Source organism: Balaenoptera ricei, chromosome 2 (genome assembly GCF_028023285.1).
Source record: "Balaenoptera ricei isolate mBalRic1 chromosome 2, mBalRic1.hap2, whole genome shotgun sequence".
NCBI classification, from domain to species: Eukaryota; Metazoa; Chordata; class Mammalia; order Artiodactyla; family Balaenopteridae; genus Balaenoptera; species Balaenoptera ricei.
The window spans coordinates 114,664,522-114,681,827 of NC_082640.1; the positions used below are offsets into that span (position 1 = coordinate 114,664,522).

The 17,306-nt window shown below is 56.0% G+C and overlaps 1 protein-coding gene across 3 annotated transcripts; it reads right to left on the bottom strand.

Annotated features, from left to right (window-relative positions):
- Window positions 1-612: 612 nt before the first annotated feature.
- ADCY4 (adenylate cyclase 4) lies at window positions 613-16,545 on the bottom strand. Of its 3 annotated transcripts, XR_009500892.1 has the most exons (27): window positions 16,466-16,545; window positions 15,969-16,173; window positions 14,087-14,284; window positions 13,811-13,972; window positions 13,036-13,185; window positions 12,442-12,590; window positions 12,254-12,365; window positions 11,399-11,526; window positions 11,105-11,263; window positions 10,717-10,927; window positions 10,346-10,519; window positions 7,780-7,823; window positions 7,558-7,644; window positions 7,310-7,379; window positions 6,888-6,985; window positions 6,132-6,216; window positions 5,886-6,023; window positions 5,127-5,237; window positions 4,665-4,849; window positions 4,381-4,465; window positions 3,748-3,906; window positions 2,316-2,462; window positions 1,918-2,025; window positions 1,686-1,800; window positions 1,240-1,364; window positions 953-1,155; window positions 613-789 (listed from the first exon to the last, which is right to left on the bottom strand). XR_009500892.1 is itself a non-coding variant. In XM_059913983.1 (26 exons), exons 2-26 carry the CDS (start codon window positions 16,125-16,127, stop codon window positions 1,003-1,005), a joined length of 3,234 nt encoding a protein of 1,077 aa, XP_059769966.1. In that variant the 5' UTR covers window positions 16,128-16,173; window positions 16,466-16,545; the 3' UTR covers window positions 613-1,002. The 3 variants fall into 3 exon arrangements, 2 of the variants coding, with proteins under 2 accessions (XP_059769966.1, XP_059769965.1); XM_059913983.1 differs by having other exon boundaries at window positions 613-1,155; window positions 10,717-10,849; XM_059913982.1 differs by having other exon boundaries at window positions 613-1,155.
- Between the last annotated feature and the right edge of the window lie 761 nt (window positions 16,546-17,306).

Below are 17,306 nucleotides of genomic sequence, written 5' to 3' on the forward strand. Positions count from 1 at the left end.
ACTACTGAAGCTCGTGTGCCTAGAGCCTGTGCTGCACAACAAGAGAAGCCACCGCAATGAGAAGCCCGCCCACTGCAACAGAGAGTAGCCCCCGCTCACCACAACTAGAGAAAGCCCACGTGCAGCAGTGAAGACCCAATGCAGCCAAAAATTAAAAATAAATAAATAAAATAAAAATATACGATATTCGTTTAAAAAAAAATAGAAGATGGTAGCGGCAGTGTACTTTTTGAATGTCTCCCATAAAAAAAGAAAGACAACTAGGAGAAAACCCCCAAATCCACGTGCAACATCTGCAACAAACTTAGGGTGTCAATATATCTCCCATGGACCCCAAAATATGAGCAAGTGGGAAGGAGCCCTGGATGCTTCAAGACCCATGTAATATCAGCAACTGTGCAGAAGGATGCAAAAGGAAGCAGGGGGGAATCTGAGGGACCTGAGAACAGGAGACCCTCAAACTGTCTACAGGTCCTTGCTAGAAAGCATGGTGGGTCCGTTTGAGAACAGCAGCCAAAACAGGGAGGGACCTAATAGATTATTTCCCAGGCCTCCCGCCCATGCTACGCAGTAAGCACATAACAGGTGCTTATTTAGTGTTTGTTGAATGAATAAAGATCAAATGATATTTTACTGGAGATTCTTTCCAGTATTTGTGGATGGGGAGCAGGAAAGGACAAGTCTTTGTTTTGAGTCATGTGGATAAAATCCTTTCTGCTTCCAAGGGTACAAAACACTGGAATCACGTTGGCAGGCAGGCAGGGAGGCTGAGGCAGTCGTCTTGCTGAGCTTGTGAGAAAGAATCACTCCTTTTTAACACACTCATGCTCACACTTGCACGCACACGAACACTCAGTCTGGCCTGAGAAGAAGCCATACTACTGAGAGGCGAGGAGAAGATGCTCCCCAGATATACTAGTAGCTTCTGACATCAATTCTAAACCAGACATACCAGAGTATCTTTATGGAGGATCTTATAGGTGGGAGGAGGGGGTGGGGTTCTCAGCCGAGGGTGGCCGAGGGAGGTCCAGTTCGTGTCAAATCTGTGTTCAGGAAGTAGGTGCAGAGCTGCCCTTTGCCTTTGACCTTGATGATGCCCCGGCTGTAGCAGGTGTAGCCTAAGGACTGCAGGGCGCAGGCTGTCTCTTCGGTCACCTGCAATTGGAGGGGAGTGAGGGAATGTGGGAGTGGCCCTATCCCTATCCCCCTGCCCCCATGCCTCCAATGTGGCTCCCTCACTTGGATCTTGCCCAGGACGCCTGTACTCTCCATTCGGCTGGCCACGTTCACCGTGTTGCCCCAGATGTCATATTGTGGTTTCTGGGCCCCAATCACTCCGGCCACTACAGGTCCGTGGTTTAACCCTGACAAGAGGTATGGTAAAGAGGGGCCCTGAGGGGGGGATTTCGAGCAAGGGGAGGGGAAGATGAAGCTCAAGGAACTAGGGTGAAGGGCCTAGGGGCCTTGGAGGAAAGGAGGAGGGACCGGAGGAGTGCGGCTTAGGGAAAGAATTGGATGGATCTCATAGCTTCTGGCCCAGCGGCTTCATGCTCCATCCCAAGGGGTGAGTCTGGAGGGGGCTCCCAGGGTGAGCTGGGGAGCAGCTAACAAAGGACTCGGGAGAGGGAGAGCTTGGGAAAGTGAGGAGGAGGTCCCAGACTGTCCCAGCAAGGGAGGGTCCTCACCCACACGCAAGCGGAAGTTGTTGAATGAGTGCTTGTTGATGACGTCCAGCTTAGACCCAAGGGCCACGGCAAACTCTACCATGGTGCCAAGGTGGCTGCAGCTTTGCTCAGCATCCTGGCAAAGGGCCGGCCCACCAGGATGGATCAATGAGGTCACAGGGATAAGGCCCACTTATGGGCCCACCAATGAGAGCCCGGACGAGGATTAGTAGGTAATGAAGGGACGCTGTACCTGCTGTGCGTCCTGTCCGGAGGTGGCGTTCAAGCCTGTAGCTGCCATGTAGGTGCTGCAGATAGTTTTGATTTTCTCCACCCCACTGAACTTGGGCTTGGAGAGCAGCTGTATGGAAAGGAGGCTGTGGCCCCAGTCTCTCTTGCTCTCTCCCAGAAGCCCAGCCCCAGGATTTTGGAAGCTAAAGGACCAGTTGTGGGGTCAGGGATGGTGGCAGGAGGAGAGTTGGTAGTGGGCAGAGTTGCCTGGGAGGGCAGAGCTGGGGGTTCAGAGGAGGAGCAGGAGGACTGGGGAGGGAGGATGGGCCTCATGGCCAGGAAAGCGAAGTGGAAGGAGGGACTGGTGGGAAATTCTAGAATCCAGGTCATAGGGTCTGGGGGGGCCTTTCAAGTTGTCACCTCATCAAAATCAGCAATTATCTCATTGAGCAGCCGCAGACACTCTAGCCCCTCGTGGTTGATGCTGGATTCAGAGTAAAACTCCTTAAAGTCTGGGACTGAGGCGAAGAGGACACAAACACACTCGTAGGACTGGTGGTAGAGGTCCTGGGAGGGCAGGAGGTTGGGGTAAGGGGCTATGCCATGTTCTTCCCCCTTCTGGGTCTACATGGGTCCTCCTCCCTGTGTCTACACTCCTCCGCCTTGCTTTAAGAAGGATCGGGAAGGAAGGAGAGGGGTAGGGCCAGGTTACCCCAGGGATGTGACTCAAGAGTTAAAGATTGGGTCTCACTGCGATTCCAGGAGAGACAGAGGTTCAGAGTCAAGATCACCTGACATCAACATGAAGGGAGTCTCTTTTGGAACTGGGATCATGTCCATGGGAATTATCCATGTATCCTATCTTATTGCTGAGAAGTGTTAAGTCAGTTAAGTCAGCTTACAAAGATAGCTACAGTTTGGAAGATAAAATGAAGCAATAGTAGCCTCCAGAACTTTGAGAAAAGGATTTTGCTGTTCAAACTCAAAAAAAAAAAAAAAGAAAAAAAAAAAGAGCAATAATAGGGGAAGGGGGAGTCCTCATTAGTCCTAGATTCTGGCTCTGAGCTTTCTAGTAGCCAATGAGAAGACAGAAACAGGATCAGTTACCAGATTTCCAGTGTCTATAAGAGAAGAAACCAGGAGAAGCAGAGCTACTACTGATCTTGAGAGCAGAGAGCATGTGGTGAGGCACAAGGCCGCGACATAGCCCCTGAGCCATTTCTTTTAACACCCTTTTGATACAGGCCAAGAGCATTTCCACAGCAGACAGTGTGAGGTGGTGGTGGTACAGAGAAGATGGTGCGGATATGTGAGTGACCTTCTGATCCTCTGACTGTAGCAAGATATTTGAGGATCTAGAGCAGCATCATTCAACCGAAGTTTCTGCGGTGATGGAAATGGCTATTATATGTGCCGCCCAATATGGCGGCCACTAGCCATGAGCAGCTGTCGAACACTTGAAACGTGGCCAGTGTGACCGAGGAAGTGAATTTTCTATTTTCATTAATTTAAATTTAAATGGCCACACAAGGCTAACGGCTACCATACTGGATAATGCAGGGCTAGAGAGATGGGTGTACTGTGTCCTTCACACAATTCCCATGGACACGCGATGAGGCTTCTGAAGTGTAGAGAGTGGCCATTAGAGAGGACACTCCTTCCAAGTAAGAACTTGGGATGTGGAGATTCTGTGCTCACCAAAGACAGAGGCTAAGATCTTGTGAAAATGGGGGCACCTGACAGGCAGAGGGGCTCGGGCAGCCACCCAACCCATGGTACAGGAGTCCAGAGAGGACGGCCCAAGCCAAGACTTTCATCGTCTGGGGCTCAGGAGCTGGGGGTGGGGAGTCACCTCGTTGCGCCGATTCTGGCCGATGAACTGGGGGGCTACGTGCGCGGGGAGCACGTTCTCCAAGAGTAGCCGAGTCAGGTTTTCCATCGTCTCTGTCTCCTCCTGCTCCTGCCTCAGCTTCTTCTTCCACAGGAAGTCCAGGCGGCAGTAATACTCATTCTGGGGTGGGTCACCAGGGGGCCATGGGAAGACACACAGTACAGGGGGAGCCCCAGCTCCTGAGTGTTCACCCCTCACTCCATGACGCTTAAAACCATACCACACCCCCAGTTTAGAGAAAAGGCTTAAGGTGCAACTATCCCTGGGGAGACTGCCTTGAATCTAGATTCAAACTAGCGAGGACAGTAGTGGCAGCAGATTTTTTTCTTAAGCATGATTGTCCTAGATTGGGGTGGGAGGGAGGAGGGGAGGGGAGAATTTGAGGGCGCTCCCCTCGGGCAGTGAAGGAGAAAGAAAGGGAGCAGGAAGGTTCACTTAGAAGCTTCTAATGGACACACCCTTTGGGCTCAACCCTGGAGAGGTGAGAATAAGGGAAAGGGAATAAGAGAATAAGGGAAAGACTAAGCCACATATATGGGGACTCCGCCTCACCCTTCCTAGGGAGGCCCCAGAGGGCTGAGCTGGGAGACTTACCTGCCGAGCCAGGACCAGGAGGGTGAAGAAGAAGATGAAGAAGGAGATCGCTCCCATCAGTTTAGGCTCCTTCAGCACCCCTGGCCTGAGGAGGCTACAGATCAGGGCTTCCCTTTGCCCTGCCCCTTCTCGATGGCCTCTCCCCCGCACCTCCCGCGCCAGTGCCCACGCAGCCCTCGGCCTCCCTCTCCTTTTGCCCTGTGGGTGGTTCAGACAAAGAGATGAAAACAGTTCTGCTCTGTCCCATCGCAGACTGTGCCCCCCTGTGCAGCGGCCGTGCGCACCTGGAGTCCAAGGTGCCCAGATAGAGGCGGGCGATGAGACAGTCGGACAGCCAGGCGTGGGAGTGCAGGAAGAGGGAGCAGGAGGCTGCCAGCCACAGCAGGAGCAGCAGCAGCTTCAGCTCGAAGCTCATGTGCAGGAAGAGGGAGCAGGAGAGGAACCCCAGCACGCAGCAGTGCATGGAGTACTGCGGGCCCGGGCAGGGCGGTCAGGAGGTGGGGCATGCCCCTCGGGCAGGGGCAGGGGCAGGGGCGGGGGACACCCCAGGGCTCCTGTCCTGCCCCTCCCAGGGTCCAGTCCTATCAGGAAGGCAGAGGGTGTCGGCCATACACACACACACACACACCAAGTGTGACTTATATCTGTCCTGGTCCACAGGATGAAGTGTTCTTCAACTAAGGGGGTGGGGGAGGGGCGGAGGAAGGCTCTGGAGAAGGAGACTCAGGGCTGTGAAGGATACTCACTGGGACGCTGATGAGAGGCAGGGACCCAGGGAGCTCCCAGGAGAGGTTGGAAGCCGTGGAGGATACATTGGGAGCCCGGAAAGGGCAGTTTGATGCTGCCGGTAAGAAGACCTGCAGAAGGAGACGAGGAGCTGAGGCGGGCAGGCAGTTCCTTGGGCACAGTGGTGGCTTGTGCCGGGTTGCAGCTGACCCAGGGATGAGTTGTGGCCAAGACTCCTCCAAAGGGGCGGAGCCTGCTATCTCTGGTTGGTGAGGGAGCCTCAGCGCTGGGGTCCTCGCTGGCGGGGGCGGGGCGGGGGCAGGGACTGGGGGAGTGGGTGTCCTGAGCACTAGTCTGTCATGGATCCACTGTGTGATCTTTTGCCAGCCACTTAACCTCTCTGGGCCCCAGCTTCTGCTTCTGTAACTTGGATGGGGGATGATTCCTAAGGTGCTTTTCAGGGATAGAATTCTAGGAATGATTCTAAGTTCTGAAAAATCAGCCAAACTCAGCTTACAAAATCATAGTGAGTAAGGTAAGTAAGGAAGGTCTGCATACATAGAAAAAAGATAGGAAGGATATCCACCAAAGTGTTATTAACAATGATTATGCCCAGGTGGTAGGTTGTGGGCGACTATAATTTTCTTTTATACTTGTCCAACATTTCCAGCATCCCCTGGCCTTAGTCCAGCAGTCCTCCCAAATCCAGGGGTCCTCTTTCAGCCTCTGGCAGGTCCAGCATGCCCTAATGGGGGTGCATGGGGCCCCCTCTCTCTCACCAGGCTGGTAATGGCCATGGAGAAGATGAGCAGGATGGTAGCGGTGCCCAGGGCAACTCGCAGTCCGGGCCGTGTGGCCACCAGGACAGACAGTGTGGGCAGCCAGTGCAGCATCTTGGGGCCTTTCAAGACACACTTCTGTGGAAGGAGCATGGGAGTCTTAGCCGTGGGGCTGGGGCACCCACTGTAGGCCAAGTTGTGTGGTCAGGGCCCCAGCTCGCCACTCTGCCCCCGAGCCCACCTCACCGTCAGGTGCTCTGAGAAGCAGACGAAGAGGAGGAGGAAGAAGAGGAGGAAGGTGACGCTATAGGTGATGGTCAGAGCTGGGGGCCTAAAGAGAGACAAGAGCGAGGCCTTTAAGAGCCAGAAGAGGCTTTCTGTGCGCTAGGAGGGTGCTGTTCATTCTGGTTGGGAGACATGGGGAAAAGTGGTCCTGGGGATCTGAACCGGCTGCCGATGAGGTCTAGGCTGATGAAAGGCATTACATGCTGATGATCTGGGAAAGCTGAGGGGTCTAGGACAGTATTGGGATAATGTAGGGACAATATTGGAAGGGGACAGGGCGCTCACAAGAGTGGCCGAGGCTGCATCAGACTGGTCTCTGCGCTTTCAGGCCAAAGCTCTTTCATCTGGCTGAGTTTTGAATGAGTCCTCACCCCTCCTAGCAGTGAACTGGGAGTGAGGACCTACTCTCTAAGCTCATTTGCTGTGAGATTTGGACTTCTCAATGGGAACGAAACCTCCTTCATGGGACTGTTGTTAGAATTGAAAGACGGGTATGTGAAAATGCTTGGGGTACATAGAAAGTCCACAGGATGTAAGATAGTAAGATGAGGGCTACGATTACTAGTTCCCCAGACCACAAATTTCCATTTCCTCTGTGGCTCAGTGCCCTGAGCCGAGGGGAAGTGGGCAAGGGAAGAAAGTGTGGGTCAGGGGTCTGGAAGAGCCAGGGGGTCTGTTTTTGAGAATCAGGGCTTCCCTTGCCTAGGGGTCTCTCACCTGTTTGTCACCAGCATCTGGATGATGAAGTTGGAGAAAAAAACCAGGAAGGTGCAGGCTGTATAGTATTTGAAGGCGGGGAGTGCAGAGAGCCGATACTGGAAGGGAGGGGGTCGGTGGAGACGGGGCACCAGTGCTGCCCACCACCTTGAAGGTGTCAGTCCCAGGCAAGGAGTGGGTCCCCAGCCTCACTGTCCCCCCTCCAGTTCCGCCCCAGGTAGCCTCTACCTGTTCCCCAAGGAGCTGCCCTCCTCCCTCCCATCACCACCCAGTAATTCAATAGATGGGTATGAGCCCTTCACCCGCCAGGGTCACAAACTGGGCAGACCTGGGGAGGGGAGGTGGGACCACAGGGCCTGCTCCCTCCCCAGGGTGGAAGAACTGAGGTTGGGAAATCCTATGGTGACATCCCCCCAGTCTACCTCTTTCTCCATCTCCTTCTCTCTGAAGTACAGTGTCAATGGGTTGAAGTCCTCTGACTGTTTCCACTGTCTGGTGGAGGGTGGGGGCAGTAAGCCCGGAAGAGGAAGAAGCAGGGAGGAGGGCGTGGTCAGGTGAGCCGAAGGGCTAGAGCTGGGAAGGTTCTCCCTTCCTTCCAGGTCCTACCACCCCTCCTCTACCACATGAGCCCAGGCCTCCAGCCCTCCCAGCCCTCTCCTGTTCTCCGTACTTCTGAGAGTTGAGCTGTTCGATGACTTGGAAGAACTTGGCATCCCCGGTGTCTAGTTCATCATCTAGTCCCCGGGGGGTACGGCTCCTGCACAGTGAGAGCCCAGCCTGTCACCAGGGAGATCCTCAAAAGCACCTGGGCAAAGCAGGAGCAGCCCCCCAGGGAGGATGGAGGTAGGTCACTGGGACAGCCCCACTGTCAAAGTTGTTCAGGCCTCCTCACCGGTCCAGGCTCCACTGGGGGCTGAAGGAAGACAGGGCCTTCTCCTGCAGGGAGAACACAGGGATGGGGGAAGACGAAAGACGGTGAGCGTCCTCCACCGTGGCGGAGCCTCTCTGCAGTGAGGCATTCCATCATCTACACCCGGCCTTGACTTGAGCATTTGACCTGGCTGCTTCCCTTGCCTCTAGTGAACTCTCTCTCTCTCTCTCTCTCTCTCTCTCTCTGTATGTCTCCATTTCTATCTCCATCTCCATCTCTATCTCTACCAAATCCCACCTGCCCTCAAGGGAAGGTTCGAACCACATTTACTTCTTCAAGCTTCCTCCTGACTCTTCGGACTCCCAGAGTGTCTATCCTCTCTGATTTCCTCATAGTTTCTATCACTTAGGAGGCAACCCTGGATCCTCTGTAGGCATGAGTGGCTGTTGATTCCTTGTCTCATCTTCCCTAAAGACTGCAACAGATTCCAAAGGCAGTGACTTGCCCATCACCCCATGCCAAAAAAATCCCTGTTGGTTGAAACTGGAATGGCGATGCAGAACACTCTGAATCTCCTCTGCCCTTTCCTGATGGTCAGGCCGAGCTGGGAGGTGGTGAGGGAGGGAAACGAAAATGGAGAAGAAAGGGAAAGAGGAAGAGAAACAAACCTGGTTACAGTCACTCTCTTCTGCACTGAAAGGAATACGCAATGTGTGCAGAGATGTGAGAAGGAGCACGCAAGCAGGTGAAGACAAGCGCCAAGGAAGGGGGCGAAGATGTATGGTGACCGTCCTTCCCCACTCGCCTGGCTCATGTGAAGGAAGCAGGGTCACAGGGGGCCACATCATCCCCCAAACCAAAACCTTGTGTATGTGAGAGGAGCAGAGAGGGAGAGACAGAGAGCGACTGAGAGGTATGTTCTAGGCATGGGGCCATCTATGCATCTATGCCTGATCCTCACCTTTATCAGACTACCTACCTGCGCCCCCCATCCCGGGCCCCATGCCTATAAGTTATCTGAAGGCAGGGAAAACATCTTATTCATTTCTGTCTTCTCAAGAACTAACCTAGTGCCTGCAACATAGTAGGTGCTCAAAGATGGTGGAAGGAAGGAATGAATGGATGGATGGTAGCCACCACACAAACACCATCCCACCACCCCAAAGTTCCGCATTGTTTAATAGTAGGCTAAGTGTGATTCTCAGGATTCCTAACATTTGAATAAGACCCTGGGATATCAGGGGCTGAGAAGGGAGTCTCCGGGCTGGTGAGGTCCTGCCTCAGGAGATACCTTAGAGCAAGGGATTCCCACTCTGCCCTGAACTTCTTAGCCTGCATGCCAGTGGGGGGTTGGGGAGTTCTGGCATGGGTTCTGGGGGGCATCCCCACCACGGGGATTGCACCCAATATTGTCTTACAGCCCCTGGGCTCCCGGCAAACCCCTTTCTACCCCACCCCCACTGGGAGGTCTCATCCTGCAATAGTCAGCTGGGTCTTGGGCTCTTTCTTCCTCTCCATCCTGCCAGCTTAGCCCTCTGACTGCTCCCTTTCCCCATGCTGAGCCTTGAAATTAAGCACTCAGCCACTGAGCCACTGCTGCCAAGGTCCCCCCCCACCTCCCCGCTCCCCGCTGTTCACTGATCTCTGGCCTGCTTTCCTGCTGGATGGGAGAGGAGTGGGGATGGGACACAGAAAGGGTACTCTGTAGTCACCCCATAGATTCAAGCAGGTCTACCTAGTAGAGAAGATTCTGGGAAGATCTGTGCATAGGTGGTTGGGAATGCTAAACAGGTTTTGGGCAGATCGGGTAAAATGGAGGAGAACGGGCTGAGGAATCTAATCCCAGGGCAAGCTTTTAGGGACATGGCCTGGGTCCCTGCATGAGAGGGTTCTGGCCGCTTGTCATCAAGTACCAACCTCAAGAGCTGGCCGGTGGAGGACATCCAGGCTCCTCCAGCAGCTGGTGAATCACTGACTACCTTGAAGTGCTATGCATAGATCAGCCAGTAACTGGCCCTGCCCTAACTTCCCCAGACGAGGGGTAGGCCGGCTCCCCTCTCTCCCTCCCCCATTCCGCCCACTCATGGTGATTTCCTTCTTCAAGGCCATGAGAGATTTTCACTGTCACCTCATTTTATCTGCGTACAAGTGTTGGAGAGTTGGGGCAACAAGCGATTGGCCCCGCCTTCCCGGTCCCAGTGGGGACTGAAGAAGAGAGTGTGCAGTCGCAGGACTGAGCTAAACAGAGACACTTCCTGGTGGGAATAGGTGTGCAGCACTGGCCTCAGAGTGAGGAGGAAGTATGGTACCAGGGGAAGGGGCTTTCCTGAGTAGAGGCTGGGGAGCAAGGGACATGGTGTCTGTGGGATCTTGGGTCTTCTCTGAGCTGAGCTCAGAGGGCAGTCATTTTTGCCCTTTCTCTGGAAAGAAGGGCAAGGAAGGTCCTGAGCCAGTAACTAGGGTGACCAGAAAGTTCGGGACCTTGTGATGTCAAGTGACTCACTGGTGGTGGGGGCGGGAGGGGCTGGAAGTGGGCAATGGGGGTGGGTTTACGTAAGTGCTGGGCTCATGAAGGAGGTGCACGTACCGGGAGAGGGGTGGAGGTGGACACAGGGCTCTCCACATGGCTCAGGTGGGCGAAAGGCTTGGCTGCACCCCAGGACTCTAGGTAGCGGGTCATCAGCAGTGATGGACGCATCTTGGGGCCCTCAAGAGAGGACAGCAACCCGCCTGCAGTGCCCTTCTCGTCCTCCTCCTCAGCCTGGGGCACATGAGGGCTGAGAGTCAAGATCACAGACCCTTCCCCATTCTCCCCACACCCTTTAAAGGCTTGTGTTCCCTCCCCCACGATAAACACTTCAGGACCCAGGATCTCCATCTCTGGCACGGAAGAGATCAGGCCCATTGGCTGTGGATGGTTAGGGTGGGCAGCCCATGGGGTCCAGGCTGGGCTCTTACCCGGGGATCGATGACAAGGTAGGTCGGCTCCCCTAGCTCCCGAAGGTATGGGTCCCCGTGTTCCATGGCTGCATCCTCCACAGCATAAGCCCCTGCCAGCAGTGCCAGCGTAGCCCCTGTGATATGTACTCGTCTGGAAGGAGGGGGCAGTGGGAAGCAGGAGGGAGGGCTTCCAAATCTCTCATTTCTTTCGAGGATCATTCCTGGAGGTCTGACTTCAAGCAAGGCCCTGTGCTACAGGAGGTGTCTCCCAGCTCCCCTCCCTGTACCCCAGGATCTCCCTGATCTCCCACTTGGGAACATGCCCATTTTAAAGAACTATGAAAACCAGGCATGTGGGAGACCTGACTGGGCTCTTGCTATAGCCTGCTAGAGCCCCAGCTCTCACCCTGGCACTCCACTCGCCTCCATGTGGTTGGCCAGAGTGACGTCATGGGACCAGACATCATACTGCCATTTCTGCAGCCCGATGACCCCGCAGAGCACGCTGCCTGAGTGCACACCCACACGCATGTTGATATCCACGCCGGTGGCTGCCCGAAGTTTCCTGAGCAGAGTGTGTGGAGAACAGTCTGAGTGCTGCCTTCAGCCCTACCCATGCAGCACCCCTCCCTCTCTCCAGGATGACTTCCACTACCCTACCTGCCTCCACCCCACATCCATCCTGCCCACCCCAGCTGACCTGATGGCCCGGCACATGTCCAGCCCCATGCGCACGCAGTTGATGGCGTGGTCCGGCAGCGAGAGCGGCAGCCCGGAGACACAGTAGTAACAGTCTCCCAGGATCTTGATCCGCATGCATTCATGCTCCTGGGGGAAGGGTGTACAGGGGGAGGGGGGCACCTGGTTAGTGGCCAAAGTAGGCAGGAGGGAGTTGGGAAAAGTGGGAGCAAATGTGGTATTCCTGAAGAACTTCTGAGGTTGGGATTGTCTATGTCAGGTCTAGGGACTCTCTTAACTTGATACAGGGCTGGCTGAGGTCTCCTATGTGGGTGTCTTTCTCAGAAGGGCTTCTGAAAGGTTGGGATGTCTGTGGCTCTCTCCAGCTTTGGCATGTGTAGCGTGTATCCAGATTTGAGCGTATGAAAGTCACCTCAGGATTGAGGGTTTTTTTTGGGGGGGGCACCCAAGATTAAGTTGCTTAGGGGCATCCCTGGGGACTGAGAAGGTAGCTGGGCTGAGGGTGCAGAGGGCAGAGATTTCCCTTGGAAGGGCCTCCTAATGTTAGTGCATCAGAAAAATCTATCTAGATTTGGTTGCAGTGTCCAGAGACACCTATGCTGGGGCTCAGAGCCTGTTTGGGGGTGTTGTGGTTGGGGCATCTGTGAGGATGTTGAAAGGTCCCTCCAGGTTTGAGATGTGCAGTGAGCAGTTCCATACTTGGGGATATTTGAGAGGGTCTCCTACCTGCAGTGGAGTATCAGGGAGCCCACAAAGACTTGGAAGTGGGACTGGGATCTTATAAGGCAGGACTTTCCCTCAGAAGGGGCTCTCCAGGGTGGGGAGTTTGAAGGTGGGGAAGGAAGCCCCCTCTGACCTTGGCGATCTGGTCGAACTTGCCAAAGAGCTCGTTGAGCATGAGCACCAACTCCTTAGGGGAGCACTCACTGGCCAGCCGCGTGAAGCCCACGATGTCAGCATACAGCACGCTGGGCAGGGCAGACCGCATCAGTGGGGCTGGCGTCTCAGCCCACGTTCCCTCCCGTCTGCCATCCTTCCTTATACCTCACTCCCTGGTGCCTCTTGACATAGAGGCTGTGGAAGTTGTTGGTGCTCTCTGGCCGTGACCCCTGTCCAGCCTGCAGCCGTGCCATGATCTCCGCCTTCATCTCTTGGGCCAGGTAGGCAGGAAGGATGGACAAGAGAAGGTGTTCCTGGGGGAGGTGACTATGAGCACCGACACTCCTACCCCCCAAAACCAGGAGCCTCAGCCCCCCCAAACCCTTAGGAGCCCACAGACTTCCCCAGCCCCAGAGGTGTTCCCCAGGGCGCTGGCCCAGGTCCTCCCCACCACCTACAGCCAGGCTCCACCCCTGCCCTGCACTGATCACCTTTAGGGACTGAACTTCCAGCACCAATACCGGAATTAGAGCCCCCTTCGTTTAGTATCACAACGTTCTAAAATGCTTTCACAAGCTTCAGTTTGCTTGAGCCTCACAGCGGCCTTCCAAGGTGGGTGATAGCCACATTTTACAAAGGAGGAAACAGAAGGTCAAGCGACCCGCCCAAAGTCATTCAGCTTCCAGAGCCCGGTTGTGGGATCTAAACAACTCCTCTCCCCGAGCCCCGGTCTCTCCCGGCCTCCCGGGCCCGGCGGACCTGGTGCTTCTTCTCGGTGTCGAGTCTCCGGCGGGAGTGCAGGGAACTAAGCGCCTCCCGGAACGTGGCGCGCAGGGCGCGCTCCATCAGCGCCTTGTGGTATGCTCCGGCCACGTTCCCGCACAGGAACAACACCGCGTTTGCCGCCAGCTGTGCGGAAGGGTCAGCCTCAGAGGGCGCTGGACCCCGGGGTCGGGGAGCTATTGTGTGTAGCTGGATTGGTCTCTGAGAGAGCTGAGGAGGACTCTGCAGTTAAGAGACCGAAGTATTTCGAGGCAACGGGTGCCACACTGTGGGACCCATAGGGGGCACTTCTCCTCCCTCTCCGCCCCCCCCCTCCCCCCGCCCCAAGCAGACTCTTGGCTGCTGCACCAACACGGCCTCTTAGGTCTAGAAACCTTTGCACGTACGTTTCCTCTGCTGGGAATACCACTCCACCATCCCCACCCGCGCCGCAGCACAACACTACTCAAGCTCCAATTTTTACATTCTCTGTGATGGTTCCGTCATCCCCATCTGTCCCCACCACCCCGGTCCCCTGGCGAACTCCCTTCCCCGTGGGCCCAGAGCCCTCTTCTGGCGTTTGCAGGTATCGCGCTGCGCTGTGTACCAGCTCCACGAGGGCACGGTCGGGGCCTGTGTTTGTGCCCTGCGCCCAGCGTTGCGCCCTGCCTTGGAGTCACAGATCATCAAACGGTTGGTGAATGCCCAGAGGTAGCAAGTAGCGCCCAGCGGAGCCAGCCGCGGACGCAGCCTGTGCTCCGTGCGTGCTCACCTGCGGCAGCAGCGCGGGCTGTGAGTCCGGCTGAGGCCCAAGATACAGCCCGAGGACCAGCAGGTGTGAGAGTGAAGAGGCGAGACCCGCGGCGGCGGCGTCCCGCATGCCCAAGGGCAACATGGCGTACACGGTGAAGATGACAAAAAGGAAAAAGGACACCTGGGGGAGACGGGCGCGGGAAGTTTGCACGCTTACACTGCTGCGCTGCTCCTCGGGGCCTGGGTGCGCGTTGGAGGCCCGGGAGTCCCCTCCCCACTGCTCGGCCTGCCTCACCTGGTCCCAGGCGCTCACCACGCCCCCGGTGAAGAGGAAGCCGTGGCCTAGCGCGAGCAGCGCTGCCCACACGAGGCCCGACAGGGGACGCGTCCAGCGCTGCAATCGCTGCTCGCGGGAAGCCAGGCCCAGCAGCAGCGAGAAGCCGCCCAGCCCACACAGCATAGTGGTCAGGAAGCCCGGGTCTGAGGCCAGCTCCTGGGGGGGAGGGGGTACATGAGGCAAGATTGGGGTGTGGAGTTTCGGGAGCTCGTCCAAGGAGAGGAGGAGTGGGCAGTCCCTCAGACCCGTTCTGAAAACTGTTTCAAACCCAAGTAAGAAAAGCAGGTAGGGCACCTTCTCTTGCCATTCATATTAGGTTGAACCACATGAAATTGCTGATAATCTGTTGTTGTTGTTTTTTTTTTTTTTTTTTTGAGTTTAAGATGCTGCCTTCTCCCGCTCTTTTTTCTTTTTTAACATCTTTACTGGAGTATAACTGCTTTACAATGTTGTGTTAGTTTCTGCTGTATAACAAAGTGAGTCAGCTATATGCATACGTATATCCCCATATCCCCTCCCTCTTGCATCTCCCTCCCACCTTCCCTATCCCACCCCTCTAGGTGGTCACAAAGCACCGAGCTGATCTCCCTGTGCTATGAGAGCCAGCAGTCTCCTGTGATTCAACCTACTATCTCACTGGCATGCTGCAGGGGGACTGAACCTTGGGCCATCTACCCAGAAGACCTGGCTCCAACCTCATATTGGCCATTTGTGAATCCAGGAGCTTTCTGAGCCTCAGTTTTCTCACCTGTCAAATCGGAACTAAAGCACCCCTCCCACCCCCACCTGGGATCCCAAAGCAAGTGAGAAATTCCAGCTCACAGAAGGCACTTAGGCATGAGTGTATCCAAATCTGGCCAATTTGCTGGGGAGATTCCCTGCCCGGGGCCAAGGCTCGGAGTTTCAGGCCCTGCCCGCCCCCCCCTGCCCAACAGCAGAGCTTGGGCAGGGGGGCGTCCGAACCTCCCTCGCCTGCCTGGGAGCTGGATCCCGCCATCACCTCAAGGCGTAGAAGCCCCCCACTCCCACCCCGGTCTCCACTGTTTGTCCCCACCTCTTCCTGGACTTGGAGGAGGACGGGCAAGGATTGGTCACATCCAGTGGTTTTCCCACCTTGCCTCCGAAATGTGAAAAGAAAACTTGGAGCAGGATACTTCCAGAAGTGGAATTGAAGGTCCCCTTTCCCCCCACAAAAGAAACTGGAAACGGGTTCATTTTGGAACTAAATGAGAGTGGGATGTAAAGTGTCTTCTGGGACTCTGTGGGTACAACTGCCCCACGGCCCCTAAGAGGGAAAGAAAACCAGGAAGCAGATTCCCACGGGGCCCAGTGTAATTCCCCCACCCCGCGCCGGAAAACTGGAAATTCCGGTGTTGGATTTATTCTAGGACCAGTAGATCACAGAAGCGTGTAAGGTCTGAGGTCTGTCAGTACCTGCAGAGAAATTAGAAGCATCGAGGGCTCAGCTATCTCCTTGTGTAGACCCGGAGACTGTGGCCCAGAGAGGCAGAGTGACTTGTGCAGGGTCACTGCAGTTCCTAGCAAGGTCTAGCACTTGTTTCCCGGGTCCCAGCCAAGAAAGCACATTGAAAAGAAGATCCACGTGGGACTACCCTGGTGGTGTCCAGTGGTTAAGACTCCGTGCTTCCAATGCAGGGACCGTGGGTTTGATCCCTGGTCAGGAACTAAGATCCCACACGCTGCAAGGCGCGGCCGGAAAAAAAAGAAAAGAAGACCCACAAGTCCCAACCCTGAAAATGCCCCTGAGGCAGTGACCCTCCCGCTGTCCCCGAGGAGGCACCCTGCACCAGAGCCCCACTCCCTCCCCCCCACCACTCACCCTGCCACTGGCCCAGGCAACAGCGAGCAGCGCCAAGAGCCCGAAGAGCACGATCACCAGCAGCAGTAGCAGCAGTGGGTACTGCTGGCTCAGGCTGTAGTAGGTCTCGTAGAAGAGGTCTTCGCTGGGAGGCGGCCGCGGACTGAAGAGGCGGGCCATGGTCTCCCCTGCCCAGAGCTACACCGCCTTGGGGTGACCCCTGGGGCTGAGGAGGGCCAGGGTGGGTTACTGTCTGAGGCCCCAGCCAGCCCCAGCTGTGCCGTTCTCGCCGGGTCCAAGCCACTTGCGCCCGGACCTCCCAACCTCCCTATCCCACCTCCTCCTAGGCACTCCCTGTGGCCTCCCTGCCTTCTCCCAGTTGGCAGTGAAGGGACTGCTCAATCCTTTGCTCCTCCTTCCTCAAACCCAGACTGCAGAGGTGCTCTAGCAAAAGCCAGGGGCACAGGATTTAGGGTTGAAGCAAAGGGGCCCCGGCTACCCCCTTTCCCCCAACTCACTGCCGCAGCTGAACGGGCTAACCCCAGGGCAGGTTTTGGAGTCACACGGGCTGCTAGGCTATTAGCTCTGAGCCCCGGGCAACAGGCACTTCCCTCCCGGCGCCTCGGCGTCCTCCCACTTCCCCGGTGGGACAGCCCGGCCCTTCCTGTGCCCTAGCCGGACTCCGCAGCCCTCCTCCCCCGCTCTGATTGTCTCTCCTGACTCCACAGCCTCCCCACATCTGCCCCTTCAAGGAAGAGGAATGCGGACCACGGGGGAGACGTAAGGGGTGGGATGGGCTGAGCCAAGCGTCATATGTCAAAATGGGTTCAGAACCTTGGATGTGGGGAGACTGAGGGTGGGCTGGAGCGAAGGCTGGCAAAGATGCAGGCAAGAAGAACGTGGTGCCATTCGGGGGCTAGGTTGTAGGTCAGGATGGGAGGCGATCATTCCCTGCCCCTCCAGCCTAGATGGCAGCGCTGTGGCCATATCTGAGTGGTCCATACTCCAGTGGTGTCCAGCTCCAGGGGAGGGGCACATCTGCGTGTAGCTTTGTGGAGCCGTCGCTGTCCACTCCCAGACACCAGCTGAGAATCAAAGGGTTCCAGTGCCTCCACGAAAGCAACGTGTGCATGGGTGTATGCAGCGGAGGGAGGTGGTAGTATGGGGGCTGACCTACGAGAGACGAGGGGCATCATGCAGGGCAAAGGTGTGCTGGGGTCTGTGAATTCCCATGGTGAGCCCCCTCCCCAGGACTCCACTGCCAAGTCTCCACAGACCAGAGAAAATGTGGTGGCAGGACCACAGCCTCTGTCCTCAGGGTTTGGTTTAGGGTGGGGTCTGGGCCTGCTCTACAGGAAG